Genomic DNA, 26,420 nt, shown 5'->3' with positions numbered 1-26,420 from the left:
CTTCTATGCTTCCTCAGTCGTCATGAGTGCTCCAGGCCCACTAATCATTCGGCACTCGTTCACAGTAAAGCCCCTCCACACACGTTTCCGCCGACCAGGTTAAGTACCGCCAACCTACCCTCCTCCTCCACGCTCCTCTTCCACTCACCCCCTTAGCTTCCAGCGTCAAGCGGAACTTACGTAGCTTCAGCTTCCTGTTCCGAGTGGAAGTGACGCTATGTTTTTTTAGCGTTGTTTACTTTCGCGTCGATGGAGAGGCTTTAATTGCCCCAGCTGCGGTTTAAACTGTGAATGCGATTCCATCCAAGAACCACCGCCTCTTGTAATCAGCGATCTGATCATGTTCGCTGCTTCGCGTGAACCTGCGGCGGGTTGTGCCATGAGAGACAACGTGCACTGGAATGTAGGGCCTGGGCGCTTGGAGACCACTGCCGTTTTTCGTGCATTTGGAAAACAGCGACCGCGTACTACTACTTCAGTGGAATACAACAACTTGTCCCCTTTACATTCTTCTCATGGTGGCTGCCACAGCTCTGCTAAGCACGCGCAGGCGTCTCGCCATCGTCTAACAGCAGTCAAAGCGGAAATTCCCGCAGCAAAACTCCAGGAAGCGTAAACGCCGGAACCGGATTTGGTGTGAGGGGAAAAGGCGGCACCCAACAAATGTTGTCGCTACTTAAGAAAGCGGCGGTGGTGTGTGGATGGAGGGGCTTTAGTTCACAGCAGCATTCAAGAGGACTGCCATCCTTTATGCCGAAGAAACAAATCGCTGCGCAGTGGGCCACAAGTTCCATGTTTCTGAACGGGTGGTGCGAGAGTGGCGACTGCAGCGAAGCGAAATTTTCACCTGTGATGGCAAGTGAGGAATTTCCGATGTGCCGAAGTCTGGATGCCTTCCGGAGCTGTAGGCTAAGCTTGCGGCGTACGTCGCTGAAATGCGCGATCGGTCCTTGCCAGTGAAGTGCGACATGGTCATGAAACAAGCCCGGATCTTCACCTTTTAAGGACCTGCTCCGCCGTGAGTACGAGTGGCTGGCGGCAGAAGACCGCGAAATTACACCAACCGGACCTGTCAAAAAAGCCTCCCTGACGGCTGCGTGTGTTTGGGTGTATTCGGTGTAGGCTGCTGTTCCACAAGATGTCGTGGTGCGGTCGTTTGCCAAATGTGAAATTTCGCGGGACGACGACGCGCTGTGGGACTGTAGCAACGATGACGATGGCAGCACTAGTGAAGATGAGTAGTCCAGTGACCATGTCAGCTACTAATAAATTTTCGTTATCGAACACGCCCTCGGGTACGCTCTCCTTTTCTTTCTTTCTTTTTTTCCCTGTCACACGATATGGGGAGGTCAACTTACATTCGAGTCGACTTACAATTCTGTAAATAGGGTAGTCGCCGCTGGAGAACTAAAACGAGGACGACGATGATGGCGAGGACATCGCAAAGCATGTGCAGGCGTAGCAGACTAACTAGCAACACGAAGCTCACAATGGCTCGCGCTCAAGCATGCGTACATCACAGTTTTGTGCGATCACGTGTCGAGCTGTGTTTACATTACTTCTTTGGCCCTTCTCGCTTTCTCAAACCGAAACTTGGAATGATCGCTACAAACAAGGCTCCAAATAATTACCTGTCACGCTCTGAAGCCAATAATGTTGTGTGCCATGATTACTGGGTCATTAGTTACTTATTGCAGCAGAAAAAACAAGAAAAAAATTTTTGTGGCAGTACTCCTTTAAACATTATCGCTCAGCGCAGGACGTGCCTGCATCTATCGCGCATGCAATCAGATTACACGAGGTTCAGTGACAACAGACAACGGATAGAACCATCATAACATTCCAGAAACTTCCATTACATGCAGGCGTGTCCTGCGCTGAGTGATAACGTTCAACATTTGTTAGCTGGTGAAAAGCGGTCAACTGAGAAAGCTAAACAAGTACACATGTCAATATGCAGGGTCTGTTTTTTAGCTGCACAAAATTCCTGAGGATTCGTTCCAAGTGAATACGCCCTGTGAACTCACCGTCTGTAATTTGTAGATTGAAATAGTGGCCGTAATGTTACTAATTAAAAAAGATATTTTGCATAATTATGCTAATTATTTAAGTGTTTTGATTTCTGATAGAATTAATGGCCACCTGATTGAGTAATTTATATCAAGGATTAGAATTGTACTATCTGCTACAGGCAATTTTTTAAAATTTGGCGCAGCTATAAAAAGACACCCTTTATTTAGGGCACCATAGGGAGTTTCTCCAAAGTGCCATCAGAGCATTTAAAATTCTCCTTCAAGCAGTGAAATAAGATTTAGAATTGTTGCTGTCTGCAAATGGCTCAGCATTTCTTATTGAAATATTGCAATCATACACGGGAGACTTAGTACACTTAGAATCAATCATTGAGCATATTTTAAGTTCAAGAGTTAATTTGAGAATGGTAAATGGAGAAGGATATTTTTTAATCATTTCTCTGCCGCTGATGAGCATAGTTGTCGCCAGACTTTTTACCATTATAGCAGAGTATAGTCGACATGAAGCCATGTTTCTGGAAATTGCCGTGGCTGCCACTGCTACAAGAGCTGGGGCTTGGCTGTGCACACACAGATGGTGTGGAGGGTGCACAAGGGATGTGTAAAAGTTCTACAGGAACTGGAAATGCCTCTTTACTGGGAAAATTATGTAGAGCTACGACAAAGAGTACAACTTGGGGGGGGGGGGGGGGATAGAAGCAGAGATTGTGAAGTGTTTAGTCTGGCCATTTCCGTGCTTCCTGAAAGCAGGAAGTTATAAATTGTTGCTTGCAATTTCAATGAGCCACTGCATTAGTGTATTGATTTCTTCATGCAACAGCAAGGTATTGCACATGCATTTGGCAACAGTACTTTGGAATTAAAATGCAGCATGTGCTACTGGGGTTTGGAAATTCATTTCTCTCTTCGTAAGCAGTTCACTGAGTTTCAACATTTCGTTGAGCAGATATTCAAAGAGGCTACAAAGAATCATTGTCATGAACAGCCGAGTTCAGCACACCTTGTCTTCAAGTAGATCATTTCCTGTTTCGTACAATTGAAACATTACTAATGAGGCTCTAGCATTGTAAGGCTTAGCACAGTATGCGAAAAAGCAGAAGTGTGTAGCAGTAGATTAACTTTTGCATTTAGTAGTAAATTGGTTAGCTTACCATGTATATTGACTATATCACTCACTACACAGTATTTCTTTAGCATTCCATTTTAAATCCAAGCCACGGCGGCTGCATTTCGATGGGGACAAAATGCAAAAATTCTTGTGTATTGTGCATTGAGTGCACACTAAAGAACCCCAGGCAGTCAAAATTAATCCAGAGTCCCACACTACGGCATGCCTCGTAATTATATCGTGGTTTTCGCACATAAAACCCCGGAAATAAATATTTTATTTAGCATTCTATTTTATATCTTCTGTAGGAGATGCAGAGCCACTTTATGAAGATGTGACACCTCCAGGGTCCCCAACACCAGAACAAGAAAGCGAAGGAGCTGTTTCTACCACAAAAGGCATTCCCATATCCACTGCAGGTCAGTTCACTTCATTTGAAGTTAAAGTACTATTCATTTTGTCATGTATCAGTGATTGCAATCGTGGCTAACATAGAGCAAAAAGCAAAAAAATATTGACCAATAAGAGAAATAACGCAAATGCTGCATTAAACATGATGTAAATGATGCTCATCTTGTGAAGCTGACTGTATTTTCCAGCAAGACATCGTGCCTTTCTGTATTAAAGAAAAAGTTGATAGAACACCTTCCGCACGTGCACTCCCGGTTTACATACCATGGTACCATATAATTTTGTTTATTCAGTTGCAGTTAGGTAAATTTTTGCTTAATTCGATCTTGTGAGAAGGTCCCAGCTATTGCTAATACAGTTGACTTCCGTTGATTCAACGCTGACTTGACATATTGATACTGCAGACATCACACGCGAAACTCTGTGTATATTCATGTTCCATTCACAGCAGGTGCACTGACACATTGTACTGTGCGAGTCATGGGAAGCAAGAAAAGCTTGATGTGATTTATGCTAACATTGTCATGATACTGTGAGATTTGAGATTGTGTTGTGATCATATTTGAACCTTATGGTTTCAATAAGAAGTATCTGAAAGGCTTACTGCATTAGTCAACCAAATAATCATTTCAAACCAGGATCAGAACTTTACTTTTGGCCATATCTGTACAGTTTGTGGATCACAGTTGCATTGAAGAGACAATGTTTATTTAGGCATGTACTGTAAAATTTGAAAGTGTAATCTTAATCATTGTGTCCAAGTACTGTAGTCCACCTGTCTTTTTTGTAGGTCTGATTCTAGGCAGCAAGAAAATTCATGTTTTTGCAGCACTTGGAGTCCACACAATTTCGTCCCTGACTGAGCGTAAAAGGGAGATATATGGTGCCTCGAGGCTATACACTGCATGTGTATTGCAGAAGTCCTTAATGTACATTTATATTCTTTACAAACTTGGGTGTGGTTTTAATATACAGACATTGAATCTCTGGGCATTGATAACATACTATGTAATTTGATGTGTTCCTCATTTTCTTTAGTAACTTCTCAATAAGCACAAGAGCCTTTTGCTTCAGCAGCTGTTAGCTAAAAGGCATGCATGTATGTGGAACATATCTGGAGATATGTAAAAATTTTTACATTCTTAATTTAGTGCACTACAGGGACATTGTTGTATAACTAAAACAAAATATGCTACAGTTTTTTCTCGCCGCATCAGCAAACGCAGTCACAAAAGGTTCGGTAAGGGCATTAAGTTTGGTAAGTAGAACCTATTTGTTTTTCCTAATCACTGCCTTCCACAAATCTGGTTTTCCTATTTTGCTATGCAAGACTTCTATTCCATAACTGTAACAAGGCCACATTCTTGCGAGCCTACTCCTGCAGAGTGTTGTGCTTTACTTTTGCACACAGTCATGCATGTTTATTAATGTTTTAATATACAGTTTTTTTTAATGAAGTTGCACAACTGCAAGTTGTCGGAAATTGCTTGCAGTGAAAGTGGATGTACACTTTTTTTTCTCTTGAGGACAATGGGAGTTGTGCTGTTGCTTCCTTTCTTGTTGTATTTTAGTAGCATAATCTATGATACAGTCCCTCAGCATATCTTGAGGAAGAAGTTATGGGGACAGATTTTAGGATGAAAAGAAACTATCTTAGGTTTAATTTTCAGTGCTCTTGTACTATTGGCTTAATATATTGCATGGTCTGGCTGTGCATTACATGCAACATGTCAGATTTTGTGACATGTTGCACTAGGCACAGACTTCACAATTGGTTTTTTATTGCACCCTGAAAGTGGCATGGTTGTAATGTGGAACATTGGATCATACTTGTAAATTGTCAGGCATTCATGATCCAGGCCATCTTGGCCTGGATCATGGCAGTGATCTATGGCAGTAAAAGCATTCACAAATGCAAAGAGCTTGCTTTCAGCTAACTTTGGCTGTATTCTTAGCAAACCTTCAACACATTCTTGCATACAAGTTTCTTTTTTTACATGCTCACGTTCATAGATCAGCTCATGCTCGGTACCTAGAACTTGTAAGGTACCCTTAAATGCCTAACATTAAGTCAGGCAGCCAGCTAATTTGTTTTGTTATCTCACAAAACACAAATTAAGTAACACGAATCATTGCATTAATCTCCAAATGAGGTTAAGCATTATAATAATAAATTTATCTACTGCATTGCACAAGTGTGATAGGTAAATTAACAGAGCCGTCTGCATACAACACTTTATCGTCTGCTTTGTTTTCCTTCCGTTTCTATCTTTTGTTTCTGCCTTCGTACTTTTGCACCTTTCATTCAGTTTCCGTAGTAGAGCACTGACCTATCTTTCTTTTCTTTCATCCACCAGTTTCCCCATTCCCAGCTGCAGTGCCAGCTGCAGTGCCAGCAACTGTGCCAGCAACTGTGCCAGCAACTGTGCCAGCAACTGTGCCAGCAACAGCACCAGCACCAGCACAAGTCTTTCCCTTCATGAAAAGCACAACTGCAGCGTCCCCTTTCTCGGGCTTTGGTGCAGCCAGCTCTGGACCCCTTTTCAAGCAAGGCTTTGTAAGGATGGAATCACCCCTCTCCTCCCTCCCTTCCCTCATCCTTCATAATGGTGGCTGTGATGATAATACATAGTTAATTTTCAGGACTATTTCCCAGTCTCTGTTCTGTTGCAAGTCCACAAAGGCATCCTTTTTTTTTTCTTTTAGCTTTGACTATATGCAGTGCTATGACAGTAATGAGCCAGATAAGGTGATAGAGTGAAAAGATAAACTAGGAATGAGTATGTTAAGCACTGTACGCTTTTAGATCAGTGTGGTATGACACTCAATGAAATGGTAATGGCTGGCGTGTGAACATTGGAAAAATATGGGCAGCAACAGAGGCCCTGCGAACTGATCCCTATCTCTGCGCAGAAAAAATCCCCAAAGAGCACTCGTGATTGAATGGTGCAACAGAAGTGGTAGTGCCTATTCACATGTAAAAAAAAAAGTGCTATCACACCAACAGTATACTCTGCTACTGTACTTACCGTTGCTGCCAGTCTGCGCTATCTTTCTTCTGCTGATGGTTGTACAGCATAAGTGGATCTCTTGCACTAAGGCCACAAAGCGCTTCATAGCTGCATTAAGCATCTGAATAGAATTAGTCATAGAAGCAGTTATTACTTCCATGTAAGCAAAATGCTTGGAGAAACAATTTCATGGCTCTAGCTCCAGTGCAGCAGCAGTGAGCGCACTTTCTAATTGAGAATTCTGTTGTAAAAGTTCCTGCAGAAATTTGGGAAGCATGGCATCAGAGATCGGTTTGTTTAACCAATATAGGAAGCATTAGAATGTGTTATAACGATTGACAGCAAGTGCATTGACGCTTGTCATAGCAATAGGACCACCTTGACCATTTTCATTGGTTAACTAATCAGAGTTTCTCTATTTTTTTTTTTTTTTGGAAGAGTGTGTCTGCTAGGATGAGAATCAAAATATGGCCTCCACTGTTAAGAACAGGTTATGTAAGGTACATTAAAGGAGTGCAGGGCAAAGCAGTGGATATTTGTGTTTCTCTCATGCGAGGAAATGCAAAGCAATTACAGTAAAAGCTCATTAATTCACAACTCGTTAATTCAAAATTTCAGATAACTTGAAGTAACTGCCTTGGTCCATCCAGCAATGTATCAAAAGCAATATGTAACACATACCACTAATTCACACTGAAATACGCACCGCCACCGATAATTCGAACTCCGCGCCATCATGGATGGGGAGAGTGCTAGTGCGCTGGAGCACGTTGGTGTCGCCGCTCGCGCCGCGCAGCTTTCCTTTTTTTATCTGCGGCCCTTTGTTTAGGCCTGACTGGAGAGAGGTGCGTTTGTGCCTGGCCAGGCATGGCCAACGCCTCTGTTGCAGGTCGCTTCTCTCCTGTGAGGTTCTGTATAAAGCTCAAGGTCAATAAAATCGTCGCCGTGCGCCGGATGCTGTATGTGCGAGCGAAAGCATGCGAAGGTGAGCCGGCAAACGCGGCTCAATCACGTGTGTGCGAGCGAGGAAGGCGGGGTGGATGCACGCCCTCTCCTTTCCCCTCCTGGCCCTCTCCTGTCCACCTCAGGCGGAGGGAGGGAGGGAGAGAAGCGGAGGGATGTTGTTCTCCGGCGGCTTCTGCTTACGGCGCGGCCATGCAGGCATCATATCTTGAAAGCGATTTGCGACGTGGCCAAAGTGCACACCCGCGTGGCCCTCATCTTCAAAGCGATCTGCCATGTTTGCAGAGTGCACGCAGTGCTGGTAGCTTCCTATGCGATGTCCTTTCTGCGTTTTGTTCGCGTTGAAGCGAGCGCTGTACAAAGGTCAATTCGCTCGCTGCTACTGCCGTGGTTCCTCACTCCAGCGTTTTTCAGCAAGTTTCCGCGGTCATCGAGCGAGCTGTGCTCATGTTTACCGGTGCGCGGGTGACACTGTACTTGTTGATTTAGTTAGTAAGCGAATGTTTACAAGTTTACACAGCCATTAATACTACTATCCTTACTTCATATAGCTATCTACTAATTTGCTATCGCAATCGTTGCTTCGCTTTTCTGGCGAAACTGCAACATTTTTTTTTCTCCACACCAGTTGGCACGACAAACGCGCGAATGGAGCAAGAGCCATCTCAATGTCGGGCGCGTCGAACTGAGCGATTTCTTTCTCTGGTTTTCATTAGTTCGAATTTTCGTAGCATCCCCACAGAATTCGAATTAACGAGCTTTTACCCATATATTGCAAATAGTAATTGAAGCTTTAAACAGCACACAGAGCAAATAAACTGTGTGCAGAAGGTAATTGGCTCTTAAGTTCTGGCAAAACGTCCAGATTGCGGTGAATGAGGTTGAAAGAAATGCATACTCTCCTGTGACTCTATGACTAACACACCGGGGCACAATATGCATTTTCTCATTGGTAGGGCAAGATGTTTTTTTTTTTTAATTCTCTGTTCTTATTGTTAGTAGCTGGAGGAGCCAGATATGTGAAACAGTTTCCACACACATTAACCTTTTCAGGGTCGATTTTTTTTATTGCAGATTTAATTTCTTCAGAGGGACCTATTTCAAAAAAAACTTACTGTAATTTTTCAAGGGTGACCATAAAGTGAGAAAAAAATATTTTGCGTTGGTATATATGTACTGTTTATTCATGAATAACAACACTAAAAAAAAAGGAAATAAACATATAAGAATTCAAAACTTGATGCATTGTTATACACATAGTTCAAGGCTTAGAAAATACGCACACGAGAATATTTCCCATGTCTTAAATGTTCCTGCTTTCACACTAATATTTACGTACATAGTGTAACCGAACTATGTAGGTGAGCACACTCAAGAAAACTGTGGTTGTGCACCTGTCAGAAAAGCAAAACGCGTGACAAACTTCCACAAATCTTCATCTTATCGCCAACCAGAGGCAATTCGTTTTCACGAGTCTTCAAAGAAAAAAAAGGAAACGCCTGCACGGCGGCATGTTTCGCGTATGCGAAGGATGCTGCTGTGCATGCGAGCATTAAGCCCTGTGACCAATAAACGAGCGAGTAACAGGCAATCACCCTTTGAGCGATTAGTAATAGTCATAGTTTTGCGAGCGCAAGAAACCGAAACTGCCCGTGGAACAAAACCCAAATTGGCTGCCGTAGTGGTAGTATGTAGATGCGCCGGAGCAAACAAACCATGCAACGAAAACAGAAAGAGGGTGGCTCAAAAAAAAGATTCCCTGTATTCCCACATAATGGCAGTACTTGCCAGGAAAGAAAAAGTTAGGAAATTGGCACACTTTTTAAATGTACAGACGGCGCCATAAATAGTTGACATCAACCATTTTGGACTTATTAGCGGCGTCTTATATTTACATCATTGACCCTGAAAGGGTTAATAAAATTTGCAAATTCTCTTGTTGATTCACAGTAGTTTATTGTGATATGCATGGCTCTTGACAAAACATTGCGCATTCTTGGACTAAAATGTGTTTTAGTTCATTTCAAACTGACCTAAGCATATAAGATCTTTCTCCTCACCATTGTCTGTCAACTGATTATTCTTTGGCATTCTCTTATGTGTGTAGCCTATAACAAGTGTTTGCACCGTGTATTCATTCTCCCATTACAAATTTATCTGCATAATTTGCACAGTCATTCTATATGTAGTTAGTCTGCGAAGTGGGGTGCCATCTGTGAATGTAGCCACGCTACATTTGCAAAAGTTGTGCATTGAAGTTACCCACCATGGTAGCTTAGTGTCTATGGCATTGTGCTGCCGTTGAGGTCATGGGGTCGACCCCGGCCATAGCAGCCGCATTTCAATGGGGGTGAAATGCAAAAACGCTCGTCTACTTAGATTTAGGTGCACATTAAAAAACCCCATGTGGTCAAAATTAAAATGGTGTCGCCCACTTCAGCGTGCCTCATAAACGTATCGTGATTTTAGCACGTAATACTACAGAATTAAATTTTTAATTTTTTTGCACTCAGGCTGCTTGAATTGTTCTTTATGCCTGCCGAGTTGGAACTCATGGAGGCTGTTTTATTTACCATGCTCTCACTGAAAGGATGCAGTGTAATGCCACACTTATGTCGGTGTGTTTATTTACTTCTAGGACCAGCAGAGCACAACACCCGGGAAGTCACTGTTTGGCAATGCCAGTGTGTCATCAGTGTCATCTGCTGCAGCAACCTTCAACTTTACCCTGTCATCTACTAAGGACAAGCCTGCCAGCACACCTCCAACTGGCAGTGTCTTTGCGCCCCTTCAAGCCAAAGCTCCTGGCTCTGAGGACATGCGTTCCCCATCTGGTTCCACACTACCTTCTAAAGACAATTCCCTCAAGGATGCTGGAAAGCCTCAACTGTCATTTCTTCCATTTGCACCATCTATCCTGAAGCAGTCAGCAGCCAGCAGCACTGCAGTCTCTGGAACACAGGTGACTGTCTCCACGTCACCATTCCAGCCAGTCTCTTCTGCAGCAAGTCAGCCGGAAAGTCTCAACCCGACAGCTGCTGCTACTTTTCCTGCTCATGCGCCAGAAGTGAGTGTAATACAATCACCATTAAGACCTGAGCAGCCCTCTGCGGAAAACAAACAGGTCACTTGAAAAAGCCCTCTTTCCGACAAATGGTTCCCACCATGCTTGCAAAAAGCCTTACAAAAGCACAAAACATAGCACTTTTATTCTGGTAGTAAGTTTGAAACTTAAGTAACAAAAGTACTTGAAATTCTTGAAATAATATAATCTAATAATTCTTGAAAAACAATTTAATAAGCATTGGCTTTAATTTGGAATGGTAAAAATTCAACCTGTATGCCTCATAAATTCTTGTACATGGGGATAATTGACTTACTTATAGCTTATTTGCTCTTGCATACCAGTAGTTATGATAGTTTGCATTACATAGCAGCCGGGGGCACACTGTTGGTTCCTTGTTTCTTTTCTCTGTTTTGTTCAGCTCTAAAATTTTGGAATACTGACCTGCAAACAATGATATCCAAAGGCTTTTGACTGAAATGCAAGAATTTATTTGCTTTATATGCCCTACAATCAACTGTATTTGCATGGAACTGTCAATCCATTATGGAAGCAATGAAGTTCATGCAACTGACAATACATTGTGGCCATACGCGCATGCTGTGAAAGCTTCTGTTTACAAAGCACATCTCTCACTATGCAGGCTCACCCACTTCTTCCAAAGGCAGCCTCCAGTGAATCAAGTCAGACGCATGCTGTTTCCACGACGGCTGCTGCTTCTTTACCAGAATCACCAAGCATTGCATCTACTCCTCCACTTGTGTCCCCTTCCAGCCAGACATCAGCACTGCCAGGCACAGTGCCAAGTATGCACGCTGCTGCTGCAGCAGCTCAGGTTGTTTCTACAACATCAAGCCCACCGCAATCCCCACCTGTACCTACTGAGCCAGGAGCAGCAGCACCTAGTACTGTAGCTGTGTTTGGCCAAGGGTCTTCATCAGTGCTCACAGTGGCACCAATGGCAAAAACAACTGGCACCACGTTTTTTGTCCAACCAGCAATGTCTACAGCTCCAACATCATTCATAAGTCCAGCTTTCAGCCAGGCCTCTACAACTTCGAGCCAGTCTGCCTTGCCGGGAACAACTGCAATTACCGCTCCTACATTTGGTCAAACTCCCACGACAACCACAGCATCTTCACCTGCCCCTGCCCCTGCACCACATGCCTTCAGCATGCCACAGGTGGCAGCGGCATCATCGACTGCTCCGCTGTCTTTTGGTGCACAGCAAACAGCTGCCACCACCACATCAGTGCCGTTAACATTTGGCCAGGCAGCTGCAACCACAACAACAGCAGTGTCAGCACCATCATTGTTTGGACAGTCAACCGGTAGCGCTCCTGGTGGTGCTGGTGCAAATGTGTCAAGTGGGGCAAATGTGTCAATATTTGGTGCCACAACAACGTCAGCTACATCTGCAACTAGCACACCTTCCATTTTTGGCGGAACAACATTCACCTCATCTACAACAACAGCTGCTACTGCACCGTTCTGGAAGCCAGTGGCATCAGCTGCTCCCATGTTTCCACAGTCTGCCGCTACAGGACAATCAGTCTTTGGACAGGCACCGACAACAGCAACCTCTCCCTTTGGCCAGCAAGTGGGAGCAGCACCAACATTTGGCCAAACAGGTGGATTTGGCTTCGGCCAGACAGGAGCAGCATCAACTGCTGCAAGCACTTCTCCATTTGGCCAAATGGTTCCAACAACTGCTGCTGGAGGCACAAGCACCTCTTTGTTTGGGCAGAAGTCTTCCTTCGGCTCAGGTTCTGGACAGACACCATCCCTCTTTGGTCAGAGGTAAGAAGAATTTGGCATCATATGGGAGCCAGTGCTAGGCCTGGTGCTTTTAATGTCTATAATTGACATCTGAGCAAGCTGTAGACATTATTTTGAAATAGCAACATTATACTCATTCAGTAGTTCCATGCAGCAGTAGTTGAAGCTACATGACGTGTAAGTGGAGATTCTTGCGCAGCAAGATGTAGTGCCGCAGTTAGGAACCCATTGGACGAATAAATGGCCTTGACAAGTGGTCTTGTTGGCAGGTGTTTACTTGGGAGCTTCTCTGCAGGTTGCAGGGCAGTTTATTCGGTGATATTGCTTCGTTCTTTAGTAAAATATGCACTGAGGCTCTATGATACTGAAAATGGAGTTCTTCACTTGTTCGAATGAAAACGTGCAAAGTAAAAAATTAATGTAATGCTGCCATACAGACATTAATTTGCATTTAAAAAGTACAAATAATTAATTGATTTGATGTTGGCTAAATTCATCCATGCACTCGTCACAGCCACAACACCCTGGAGGACTCCATTCTGAATAGTGCTTTGTCCTTCAAAACAATGGCGTCTACGGACTTGCTTGTGCAGTATCATTCCAACAGGGTGTCTACCAACCGAGAAAACCAGGAATTCTCAGGGATTTTGAATAGTCTGGAAATACTCAGGGAGAAACTCAGGGAATTTGTACTTCTGTCAGGGAAAATTAGTTGGAATGTTGTTGAAAGGGAGCGAAAGTCGCGGTAATGCTGGCTCGAGTCACTCGGAGGAATTGTAACAAATCGTGTTTGACTCCGTGTCATCGGCTGGAGGAGTTGCCAGTGTACAGTCAACGACCGACCTTCTGGATGCCCGATAATTTGGACGGCTTCGCAGCACCACCACGTACCCCATAGAGTGAATGTATAGGAACGTCTGAAATTTCGGACGCGAGAACCCTTCGCCGTCCGATTTTCCGTACTTTTTGCCGTGACTGAAGGTCCGAAACGGCATTAACCAAAGCCACCACCACCGCCATTTTGATTACCTCGCTGCCTCGAACCGGCGTTCTTCCACACAGATCCGCTGGCAGCCGCAGCCATTAATGCCACAATGCTATGCCTAGCAGCTTTGACATTCGCTATTAAGCTTCTTACCGTTCTGTGCCATGTTTCTTCATTATACAGTTCGCCGCTGTCAGCAATGGTACCTACTCTGCCTTTGTGGTCCTCGCGATTGGCTTCGAAGCTTGGAAAGCACGGCGCATTGCGTGAACCGGTTCCCGAAAGTCAGCTTCGCCTCAATACGCAATAGTATTGCAGTGAAGCATAAGCGTGGGAAGAGTCAATTGTCACGGCACACAGTATTAGTCCTTAATTATACACGCGTGCCAGTACTGGTAATTATTACCAGTACTCACGTACGGGGCAGAAACCTGGAGGCTTACGAAAAGGGTTCTGCTTAAATTGAGGACGACGCAACGAGCTATGGAAAGAAGAATGATTGGTATAACGTTAAGGGATAAGAAAAGAGCAGATTGGGTGAGGGAACAAACGTGAGTTAATGATATCTTAGTTGAAATCAAGAAAAAGAAATGGGCATGGGCAGGAGGGAAGATAACCGATGGTCATTAAGAGTTACGGAATGGATTCCAAGGGAAGGAAAGCGTAGCAGAGGGCGGCAGAAAGTTAGGTGGGCGGATGAGAATAAGAAGTTTGTAGGGACAACATGGCCACAATTAGTACATGACCGGGGTAGTTGGAGAAGTATGGCAGAGGCCTTTGCCCTGCAGTGGGCATAACCAGGCTGATGATGATAATGATACACGCGTGCACCCGCCATCTCCTATCACAATACGAGCACTGATATGCCTAATAAGCCTACTGGCTGGCCTTCGGAGCGGTTTCGTATGTGCCTGTGGCGACTTGAGCTCTTAAGGGCAGTGAAAGACATGCATTCATTTTTTCGAACTGCCCGATTTTTCGGATGTCTTCGCGGCACCTAGGCAGTCCAAGTAGATGCTTCAAATGGTCCGTGGGGCAAACGTGCGGCGCAAGGAGGACGTGAACTGGAAGGACCTAGACATTGAAGAATGAACGCGAAAGGAAGCGTGCCACCGCTTCCCTCTATCCAAACTAAAATAAACTATTTAAAGCAGTGAAATGCAACACTTAGGCATTGTGCGCGGGCTGAGAGTATGTCAGGTCACATCGTTATCGTGGTAACAGTGCAAAGGGACACAGACAAAAGCAAGAAACACGACAACACGGGCGCCCGTGTTGTTGTGTTTCTTCCTTTTCTCCGTGTCCCTTTTTGCTGTTACCAAGATTATGATGAATCCTAACCAACTCGCCCACCTTGCTATCTTGCTTCAGCATATGTCAGGACAGTTGAGGTTGACTTACCAGCTGTTGAGAGAGAATCTCACTTGTGGCAAAGTTTGGCCCTATGCCAATGAGCTTGCTATTAGTTAGAAATAGCTCATGTTCGAAAATATTGGTTTCTGTGTGCCTATCAATTTTATTCGTATTTGAGAATGTTAGACTCAATTTCCAGTGGGTTTTACGATTTTTTTTCTAAGATATTTTATTCGCTGTGCATTTTACTAACCCCTTCCTTCTGTTTTCTTTTTGAATAAAATAAACACTACTCCTTAATATTCAAACTGAATTAACTCGTTTTTTTTGTTTTTTAACATGCTACTAGAGAGTGAAAGCATTAGGCGACATGATGTGAGCTCGTCTTGACATAAAACAAAGTTCTGTGTCACTGAGGGAATATTGCAGAAGCACCCAGGGAAAACCTGGAAAACTCAGGGAATTTTGAGATGTCAACTTGGTAGACACCCTGTTCAAGCTGTTCTTTTACATGAAAGGAATGAATAAGTTGCCGTTAAACATGCTTGGAACAGTGCGGAAGGAGTGCAACAAACCTGCATGAATTATAATTAAGAAAACGGCTGGACTTACGAATGTTGGCGAGTGCACCTTGTGCAAAGGAATGTTACAAGAGGGATGAAGAGATGGCTCCACCATCCATTGCAACAAGCTAGCCAAGTGCTTCTTTTGAACCGTCCGCTTACACCCTCTCTCCAACTCTTCTTCTCCTCTGTATCTCGAAATATCTTGAAGGCACATGCATTTTTGGTGTCAGAGCGAATATGGAACCAATTTTCTACCGCTGGTATCACAACAGCTGATCTCGCTGCCCAGTTGCAGTCTTCGTAGATGTTGCCTCCGCCTGTGCTGCAGCACTCGCCACTAGCAGACAACAGGGTGCGGAAGAGCACCTTAAAGATGTGTCCGCCTCCCCAATTTGTCAATAACCCTGTAGCTCCACAGTGCTGCACGGAACTATTGAAACAGGGTATAGGTAGTGCCAGGATAATACGTGGCTTCCATCGGTCTTGCTTGCCTAAACGCATTCTCTGAAAATACTTCTACCAGATTAGTAGTTATGTATCATATTTTGTGGTATGAAACCGGGCAAAAATACACCAGATGGCTGTTGGGTTTGCCAGAAAATAATTCTTCTCTCATTCTGGTGGACTGGTAGCTTAGTGTTGTGACAAAACCAAATTTATTTACAGTCAATCCCAGATATATCGAACCTGGATATATCGAATTATTGCCTATATCGAACAGTTGAAAAATCCTCTTGGGAATCCCATGCAAAAGTATAGCGCTATTGTTCGCATATATAGAACTCCCGTGCACCAGCACATCGATGTATCGAACTCCGTGCTGAGCTGCGCCCCGGCAAGTGCGCTTCTCCCACCATACCCCACCCCTGCAAGTGCGCTTCTCCCATCGCATCCCCCCCCCCCCCCCCCAAGTGCGCTTCTCCTCACGAAGTTGTGGCACAATGGAAGGAGCTGGCCTTTCTCATTTGGACACTGTCAACAAGCTCGAGGACAGCTTAATGAATTTGATGGTGCAGAAGAAAAAGGAAGCAAAGGTCACAAATTTTTTTCTTCCGAAATAAAGTGCTCTGGTCATAGCGCTGTGTTTTTGTTTTTTTATGCGCCTTGGAGGCACAGATTGGTAAGTTCCCATTAGTCACGACATCGGGAAACTGCCTTGAGATGTGTGGAGTTGTTAGAGAAGCTTTTGACATGGATATTTTATAGTTCGAATTATCGATATATCGAACTATTTTGCAATCCCCTTCGAGTTCGGTATATCCGGGATCGACTGTATTAGTACTCTGAGGAAAAGCACACACACACATTTACAAAATGGAACATGTTCTACGTACTGACCTGTGCTTCTCTACGCACATTTGTCTGCTGAGTTCACCACACTTGGTGCAGAAGTTTAATGTGTGATTAAGAGCACTGTTTGAATCAGAGCTTCACAGACTAGCAGAATTATGCAAATTATCATTCTGAAAATATGACAGGAGGGCCTCTTCACTCTCCCACCCTTCTACTTCGGAACAAAAACACCCATCTGCTAGGCACTTCCAGTACCTTTAATTGCAACCACATGGTGATGTGAAGTGACAACAACTGAACATCAGTAACGTGCACTTGTAGGAGATGGCCAAGAGGCTTGGTATTCCTCAATACATTGTAAAAGCAAAATACATGTGGTACTGGCATTACATCTAAATTGCTACACTAAATCTTTTTGATATCGTAGATTGCAGGAGCATTTGACCAAGGCAAGTATTGAATGTTAAATGGTTGCATTGCATTTATACTCAGACTCAACCTGAAATCATTTGTTGACTTACAGCATGAAAACGACCCAAGTACTCAAAAATACTACAAAATCTGACATCCACTCAATAGTATCTTTGGCACTACAGATTGGGTACAAAATTTTAAAAGTTTGGCATTCATTTTCTCTTACAATAAACTGAATTTTCGTGCTAAACAAACGTAGAGACAGTTCCAAAAGAGTAATCTGCTAGTCCTACCTAATTCATTTTCACCATTTAGTGTCCCTTTATGTGATCCTGCTTGCAAGATATCTAACTTAATACAGTGGAATCTCAATAAACAGAAATCTCTTAAACGAAACAGTCTCTTAAACGGGACACCGTCCTCATGGTTGGTTGGTTTTGTACTCATGCAGTTGTATTCAGCTTTGTCCCTCAGTAGATGGAACTCCTGATAAACGAAACCAATTTCCCTGGTCCCTTGAGGTCCCGTTTAAAAGAGGGTCCACTGTACTTCCTGGACTAATCACAAATGCTTGTTTCTTGCCAAGCTCTTGAACATTAGTTTTCTGCATATTACCTTCTGCAGTCACTCAGTTTCTTTGTCACTCTTCTGCTGTGAGCAAGGTCATGGGTTCAGTCCCCATCTGCAGTGACTGCATTCCAATGGGGACGAAATGCAAGGATGCTTGTGTGCCCACCACACTTAGAAGACATGTTAAAGGAGCCAGATGGTCGGAATTATAATTCTCGACCCTCTAAGAGTGTCTCTCTTTTGAGTGCTGTGTTGCTTTGGGACATTAAACCCCATCAATCACAGTTCTCTGCATGTTTGTCTTCAAACCTTAGATTATGATGGTTCAGGTCCTCAATCATTTGTTGTTAGTCATCTCTGTTGTTGCTAAACAGGACAATGTCATCTACAGAATCTAGGGGCTTGAAATATTTCCCATTAATCCTTGCACCTAATCCTTCCTCACCTTGCATTTTGAATACTTTTTGCAAGCAGGCAGTGAATAATAATGCAGACATTGTCTCTTCTTGCCTAGGCTCCTTTTTTTTTTTTTTATCTGGCGTTTTGCACTTGGAAAGAAAAACGGTAGCTGTGGAATCCCTATAGATTTCTTTTATTTTTGCATATTTGTGTCTTTTCTATGGAACAAAAGTTGGTGCATTCATTGTTCGTTTTTTAATGGAGTGTTCCTTTTCATTTCTAAACAATTAACTGGCCATGGCCAGGCATTGTCATAATCTGACACATGGTCACAGTGAGCTGTAGCATGATATAGCTGTCATTGCCTCCAATCTTTTTCACCTTGCTTTTTATATATGGCATGCATCAACTCTTGATGAAACTTACCAAAGGTAAAATCTACTAGAATATAGCTTACCTTAATACAATTTAACTTTGTTACAATGAAGTTGCAGCCGAAACGAAAATACAGTAAACTCTCATTAAGACGAACTCTGTTAAGACGAATTATCGCATATAACAAACAACATGGGAATGTTTGTTTGGTTTTCCATAGACCCAGTGGCAAAAAAAAATCCACTTAAGACAAACAGTCTCATACGTGCTCTTCGGTTCAGACGAACATTCAGAGTGACTGCCACCACTACCGATCCTGGAGGCTAGGGTGCCGCGATGGACTGCGGGTGGGGGCCTCAAGGCACCCTGCTGGAGGCCTGCGGGCGCACATCACCTGTGGACAGAGGCGAAAACAAGAGGAAGAAACAAAATGAGACCGACATTTCATTTCGTGAACGCAGGTCACGCGCAAGCGTATGGGTGCTATAGCGCATACAAAGCTATCGGCCCTCAGTGTGCCTAGATTGTCCACATCACAGATTGTATTCAAGACATGGCTCGCACGGCCGTGCCATACGCAGCAGCCGCCAGAGTAGAACGCCCCTTGTAAACATTTGCTTACTAACTAAGCTAATAAGCATGGTGTCGGCATGCACAGGCAAACATGAACACATCACACTCGATGACCACAGACGTTCGCTGTCAAAACGCCGGTGTGAGGAATCGCGGCAAGTGCAGCAAGCGAAGTGACCTTCGCTCTGTCTATCGCTTCAATGCAAACTGAACAGCGAGAACCCAGCGCCTACAAAACTACTAGCCATCGGCCCTCCTAGACTGTGCCCCCAATGCAGATTGTGTTCAAGATAAAGCCCGCGTGCGGCCGAAGTACAACATCCCCTTCCCTCCCCTCCCCAGTGCCATGCGCACGACGGAAGACAGCGTGCTCCTTCCTCCCTTTTTTTTTTCGCACATGAGATTGAGCCGCCATCGTTGGCTCACTGTCGCACGCTTTCACTCGCACACAGCGTACAGTGCATGAGGACGATGTTATAACTAGACGAACCTGGTACATCCGTATCGAAAATGAAACCTGTAGCAACTTCCAGAGGAGGTCAACTCAGCGCGCCTCCACCTACTTTCCTCCTCCGCAACGCTTTGCTTTGTTTCTCCTTCCCCACTTCGCTCAATGTTACCTAGACTTTCCTCTAGGTTGGGGTGCTTCACCGCGTGCTCAGCGCAGTCCTTCGTACTTTCGTTAGCTCGAGCCTGTGCCGATAACCTGTAAGGCTGCAGATGCCTGGCTTTAACTCCCTAGCGAACTTTTTGCAGCAGCACGAAGGTACAGAAGGATTTTTAAGGTAATTAGGTGAGATGACATCGGTTGTGGCTGCTGGAAGATTTGCACAGAAGCTCTATACATCCATCATGGACTGGATGAAACCAAGCAAGAGTACCACTTGAAAATAGTTTTCTGTTAAGTTCAGCTAAATAAATGCTTTTATGTCATGCTTCCACCATTTTAAGCCTATTTCGTTTACCATTTCGAAGTAAGATATTTGGATGCACCTGATCATGTTGCTAATTATCCTTCTGATAAGACGAACAAATTTTCATGGTCCCTTCGAGTTCGTCTGAAAGGGTGTCTACTGTAATTTTGTTGTGTGATATTCGTTATAAGCATATATTTGTTACACGCTGATATCAACGTGAAACATTTTAATTATACTGTTAATCCGGTGATACTTTATATCCATGTTTGTTATATCAAGGTTCAACTGTATTTGCTTTAGTGCCCCTTTAGTGTATAAATGTTTCAAATTGGCGGAAAATAAATCGTATGTCTGTGCTGCTCAAGCTATTTACCTCTTGTGTAGTAAAAGCATTGGAATACGTTTGAAAAATATGGCCACAGTTTCCCAATAGAAAAAAATTTTTTTGGTAAGTTCTGTGTCACTATTTGCCCCATTTCTTTATTTAAATATGGCCAGGGGGGATGGTGGCATGAGCAGTAGCTCGATGGCTGAACATCTGTCCACTGGTTTCGTGCATAAATGTGCCCTGCTGTCTATTGCATTTCATGATAAACTTTGATTGTACGAGTACCTATTGCAGCCTCTTTGGCCAGTCCAGCACTCCCACATTTGGCCAGCCACAGGCTGCGAGGTAAATCACGGTCTTAAGTGCTTGGAGCAAGTGCATGAAAACTGAAGCATGCTAAGGCAGATTAGTGACCTGCATTACATGTACCCTGAATGCATGCATACATGCGTGCCAATTCTTTTAAGCAATGGAACACATGTTCATGAAGGCATGAAAGCGCGCCTGTGCACACATGCATGTAAGCTCACTAGCTGTTTGCAGGTACGGGCAGATTGTGCCTGGAAATACTGTGTTTTTTTTTCCACGAGTTTTAATGATGTACTATGAGTCTAGATTGTTTCAAGAACCAGTTGAGTGTGTCATGGCTTATAAGACAGAGTGACAGTGAGGATGGCAACATTTTTGATGTGAGCACTAGCAGAACCTTCTGATTTAGCTGAAGCTTCTCCTGGGAGTGGGTGAGAAAACATCCAAGCTGTGACACTGATGGTACAAAAGCAAAGCCCCTGATGCCATAGCCTATCTGCTCACTGTCTTATTTGAAGGCAGTGATTTTATAAGTGTACATTCAGTAATTTTTGATCCATTTGTAAAATAAGTACAGGCTAGCCTCTTACAACTTCAAGCAAATCATTCTATGCAGTGGGCTTTCCAACATTTAAGAGGCTGAATGTGTTGAGTGCACTCATGCCTTAATAAGTGACTATAAAAGCAAACAGAAGCCAAGTTCATGACTGTTGCATAAATAATATGGGGACTCAGTAGGATTAGTACAAGTGTAAGTCCTTGCAGAGCTGTTGACCTGAACAAAAGGTGATGTCCTGAACCAGTGCAAATAATGTTAAACTCCGAAATACAATAGGTGGCAGCATTGATCAGTGGCAAGTGACCACCGATGTGCACTTAAATATATATAGGTATTCTAATAAACGTATGTTTGGCATATTTTCTATTCTTGCATCTTGATGAGAGAGGGTAAGTTGTAGCTTGCAAATGAAATAGTTTTATAGTATCTGAAGTAATAGTGTCGATTAAAAAGCAAAAAAACTGATAGTCTGAATTGCAGTGGCATGTATATTCCAGGTTTTTAATGCATGGTAATTAATTTGAGCTATGAAGTGAAGATCAGCTTTCGTTGCATTTAACGTATATAATTCAATGTTTTGTTCCTTGTTTTTCCAGCCCTGTGCGTTACAAAATTGCAAGTGAAAAATAAATGCAAGGAAAAGGAGTAATATTTACCTTGGACAAAATAACTGCAAGAAGATTGTGAAAGGATAGTATGTAAAACAAGTGTACTTTTGTTCTAAGGCTGCACATTTAGATTGCAAGAATATATATGCCTGCTTGTCCAGTTTTTCTTTTTTCTTATCACTTTATTAAGGAACAACATCTGAACCTTCTTAACTACTACTGTCTGCATCGTCTGAACTACTCCCAGCTCTACACCATCTAAACAACTCCCAGTTTCAAAAGCTTATGGGGCTTAGAATATATGGAAAAGCTGAATTTATGCATAGCTTGAACTTGCCACTTGTAATCAACCACTGAGCAAGAGTCAAACTCTGTGGTCTGTGTTACCAATGTAGTGCTTCTCACATTTATAGATTGCATACTGTAACGGTGCAAAAGTTCATGTTTTTCAAGAGACTTATGACCCATAAGCTTTTGGAGCCAATTATACCTACAATTAACCTGCATTTTGTATTTAAAATACTTTTACTGTTCTTTCAGTGCCTTTGGCCAGCAGTCGCAAGAACAACAGCAGGGAAGTGGATCCACTCTCTTTGGTGGAGGTGGCTCCGGTTTTCTCTCGGGCCTTGGAGGAAAGCCAGCCTCAGATGCATCCAACAAGAACGTGTTTGGTGGCTCATCGTCCTTCAATTCGGCTGCGCAGACCACAAGTATGTCAGCACTACCGTATTCTTGAATGTAGGCCGATACTTTTATGAAAAAACAGTAGGAAACTCAGTGGCCAGCTTAGATTCGAGGATGGGGTTTAGCCACAGGCACCTCGCGGCCACAAAATTCTAGGCACTGTAGGTGTGTTCCAATTCTAACCAGCGTTGCAAACAGTCTACATTGATGGCTAAGATAGCCCCGAGCCAAAGTAATGGACCCCATCTTGAAGATGCCTGCAACTTGATGCAACCTCGCATGGACAAGAATGAACTAAGAAAAACATATAGTATAGCTGTATTTGTGTGCTTCGTATATGCATATTGTCGCAACGTCAGAAACAGTGGTCGTAGAGCGCTATTCAGGAGACACAGCGGCGGGTCGCCTTTTTTAATGCCGAGCGCAACTGCGACTTCTTCTCCTTCACTGCACCTTGACAAAAACGCTCACGCCTACTTGCGTTGTCCGCTTCTTCATCGGAGTATTGGCGCGGCATTTGCATCCCTCCGAAGGAAGCATCGTCCCGATGCGCAATTTAATCAGGACAATGGGACAGAGTACAACAGGACAGACTCGCACACATAAAAGAAAAAACTATAACAAAAAAAAAGACAAAAGTTAGGTCGACAAGTACGGCTTCATCCGTACCACATGCACCACTTCGGGTAAGTGCTTGCGGCGACTGGAGCTATTGTCACTGTCGTCACTGTATTGAGCTCGTAATTCATGTCGCTCAGGCAGCGGATCACTCTGTATGGCCCAGAGTACCGTCGTAGGAGTTTTTTGGAGAGCCCACGACGGCATATGGCTATCCAGACCCATACTTTGTCGCCGGGGGTGTAGAAAACAGACCTGTGTTGAAGATCGTACCATTTTGCATCTTGGTCTTGCTTAACGCAAATACATTTGTGGGCAAGCTGTCTGGTTTCATCGGCCCGCTGAGTAAATTCGTCAACGTCGGTAGGTAGGTCGTCAAACTCGTGTGGCAGCATGGCATCCAGCGTCGTGGCTTCGCAACCATGGACCAAGCTGAACGGTGTCATTCCAGTAATTTCCTGTCGAGTGGTATTGTATGCGAATGTTACGTAGAGCAAAATCTGATCCCAGTTCTTATGTTCTATGTCGACATACATGCATAGCATGTCTGCTACGGTCTAAGTAAGACGCTCGGTTAGTCCGTTCGTCTGGGGATGATAAGCGCTTGTTTTCCAGTGGCTTGTACCATTGAGTCTGAGAAGCGAGTCAAGGAGTTCGGCAGTGAAGACAGTTCCCCTGTCTGTGATGACTCCTTTTGGGGCGCCGTGCCTAAGGACGATGTTTTCAATGAAAAAATGAGCTGCTTCGGCTGCTGTGCCCCGCTGTGTAGCTTTCGTCTCCGCCTAACGCATCAGGTAATCGATGGCAACAATGATCCATCTGTTGCCGGCTGTAGAAGTTTGAAATGGGCCCAGGAAATCCATTCGAACTTGGGCGAATGGCTGACCTGGTACCTCGACCAGATGTAAGAGACCTGTGGGCTTGCCGGGAGGCGCTTTGCGTCTTTGGCAGTCCGCACATGTTTGGACATGACGTTTTACAGTAGCGGGTAGCTTCGGCCAGTAGTACTTCCGTCGGAGTCAGGACAATGTTCTCGTGTAGCCTAGATGACCTGCGGTGGTTTCATCGTGGTATGCTTTTAGTAGTTCTTTTCGAGGTGATGCCTGTAAGACAAGCAGGTACGTGCTGCCACTGGCAGAAAAGTTCTTCTTATATAGAGCATCTTTCCGGAGACAGAACAACGGCAGTCCCGTGGCATAGAGTCGCGGAACGTTTTTACTTCCACCTTCCAAGAAATTAATGAGTGGAAGCAGCTCTGCGTCATGGCGCTACTCCTGTGAAATAGTGACGGCGTCGACAATGCCAAAAAATGCAGCGTCCACGTCCACATCATCGTCACCTGCGGACTCAACGGGTGACCACGAGAGGCAGTGAGCGTCGGTGTGCCTCTTTCCTGATTTGTAAATGATGGTCGTGTCGAACTCCTGAAGCCTAAGACTCCAGCGTGCCAGACGACCAGATGGGTCTTTTAAGTTAGTCAGCCAGCAAAGAGAATGATGATCGCTGACAACCTTGAATGAACGGCCGTACAAATACGGGCGAAATTTGATAACCGCCCACACCACGGCGAGGCATTCCTTCTTGGTTGTTGAGTAGTTTTCCTCCAAAAGAAAGAGTTCGGCTAGCGTAGGCAATTACTTTTTTGGAGCCGTCTTGCCACTGCACCAGTACAGCTCCCAGACCAACATTGCTTGCATCAGTGTGAAGTGCTGTAGGGGCATCTTGGTCGGAGTGCGCAAGAACAGGAGGAGTTTGCAGGCGTTGGCATAGTTTGCTAAATGCTACTTGCTCATTGTCCTCCCACAGAAAGGAAACATCGTCTCGTGTCAGGCGTGTTAATGGCGCAGTAATACATGAAAAATTCACAATAAAGCGTCGGCAATAGGCGCACAGCCCCAAGAAGCGCCTCACTGCCTTCTTCTCAGATGCTGTGGGGAACTTTGCCATAGCATCAATATTGGCTGGATCAGGTGAATGAATGAATATTTGATGTTTAATGGCGCAAGGGCCAGATGTGGCCAAAGAGCGCCATGCTTATGATTAATGAGTTCGCAGTGGCTGATGGGTTCTATGATCTTAATGCACCGTGGCTGTAAAGGGGCCTAAAAGGGTTGATGCAAATTCCATAAAATGTACGAGTAATAAAATTATGGGAATGACTGTTGGCGTGTACTATGAAGATTAGAATGCATAGAAAAAGAATGATGCAATATATAAAGTCTGTGACGTTCTAAAATTGTCTAGAGCACTACTGCCTCACCAAAGCCCTTGAAAGCCAACAGCCTAGAGGCATGTGCTTTACAAAGAGCACTATCGTAGCAGCATCCTCTCGAAAGAGGGGCGTCTGCGCAAGCAGGCGTTTGGTGTGTTGCGACACCACGTACCCGAGCACACGAGGGTTGGACCCTCCCGCGTGTAGCCGTGCGCGGCTTAGCCGTGTCTGGGGAAAAGGGGATCCTGGGGGTTGAGCCGATGCTGGGTGTTTGGACCTTTAAGGCCCCCCGGCGGAGGCAACACACCCCTTTGGCCTCTGCTTCACATAGACGGCACCTCCAGACTGACCCACCTGGAGGACATCGGCAGTCGCCTTTTCCTGTCTCTCCCTCCTCGAATCTTCGTCTTTATCTCTCCCTTTTTTACCTTTCCTGTCTCCTTCTCTCTACCATTTACTTCCTTTCTCCTGGCGGCAAGGGTTAACCCTGTGTGGCTATCCAACCTTGGGTACACCATATTTGGTTATAGTGGCGGCGTACGGCTGCCGTCGTGCAGACTTGCATGCAAGCTCTGCCACGTCCCCTCGTTGGGCTCCGTGGTGGGCGGTCGGCGCTGTTGCCAAATTTTTATATATTTTCATGGAAACTCCTTTCCCCAAACTTCCTGATCGCCCTCAGAAACGAGGGCGCACCGAAGATCTCTTTCAATTTTTCGGACGACAAGTCCACAACTTTCCCCGATTCCACGTGATTCACTCAGAAAAGCCAGACAAACTAGTGCGTAACATTTCACCGTTCCTTGTTTCGAAGTGTTTGACTGATGTTTTTGGAACAGGATATAAGGCGTCGAGAATGACAAGTGGTGATCTCCTCTTGGAGCTCCACGATCAGAAGCAGTACGAGAAACTGCCGAAACTTGTGTCATTTGGGGAGACCCAAGTAACTGTAACCCCGCACCGTACCATGAACACCACCCGCGGCGTCGTTTCGGATGATGACTTGCTAGAGCTCACTGAAGCTGAACTCTTGGAGGGCTTCAGTGAACAGAATGTCATAAATGTTAAGCGAATTAAGATGAGGTGAGACGGTAAAGAGATCAAGACGAAACACCTTATACTCACTTTCGGTTCAAGTGTCCTCCCCGAGTCCATCGAGGCCGGTTATATCAAACTTCGTGTTAGGCCATACGTGCCCAATCCTCTTAGATGCTTTAAGTGCCAAAGGTTCGGCCACAGCTCACAGAACTGTCGAGGCCATATGGCTGGTGCCAAGTGTAGTAAAAACGAA

The 26,420-nt window shown here is 44.4% G+C and overlaps 1 protein-coding gene across 4 annotated transcripts in view; it reads left to right on the top strand.

Moving 5' to 3' along the window:
* Positions 1-26,420, top strand: part of Nup214 (nuclear pore complex protein Nup214) — a 356,899-nt gene that overhangs the window by 258,926 nt on the left and 71,553 nt on the right. For 2 of the 4 annotated variants that reach the window (XM_055063139.2, XM_050195519.3), the window contains exons 24-29: positions 3,450-3,560; positions 5,910-6,109; positions 10,165-10,593; positions 11,234-12,390; positions 20,437-20,487; positions 22,159-22,328. In XM_055063139.2, coding sequence (XP_054919114.1) covers positions 3,450-3,560; positions 5,910-6,109; positions 10,165-10,593; positions 11,234-12,390; positions 20,437-20,487; positions 22,159-22,328 — 2,118 coding nt within the window. The remainder of the gene's footprint in view (positions 1-3,449; positions 3,561-5,909; positions 6,110-10,164; positions 10,594-11,233; positions 12,391-20,436; positions 20,488-22,158; positions 22,329-26,420) is intronic. The other 2 variants (XM_055063141.2, XM_055063140.1) reach the window with 2 other exon arrangements.

The sequence above is a fragment of the Dermacentor andersoni genome, chromosome 1, assembly GCF_023375885.2.
Source record: "Dermacentor andersoni chromosome 1, qqDerAnde1_hic_scaffold, whole genome shotgun sequence".
NCBI classification, from domain to species: Eukaryota; Metazoa; Arthropoda; class Arachnida; order Ixodida; family Ixodidae; genus Dermacentor; species Dermacentor andersoni.
Note: the sequence above shows the minus strand (reverse complement) of the source record. Positions and strands in the feature narration are given on the sequence as shown.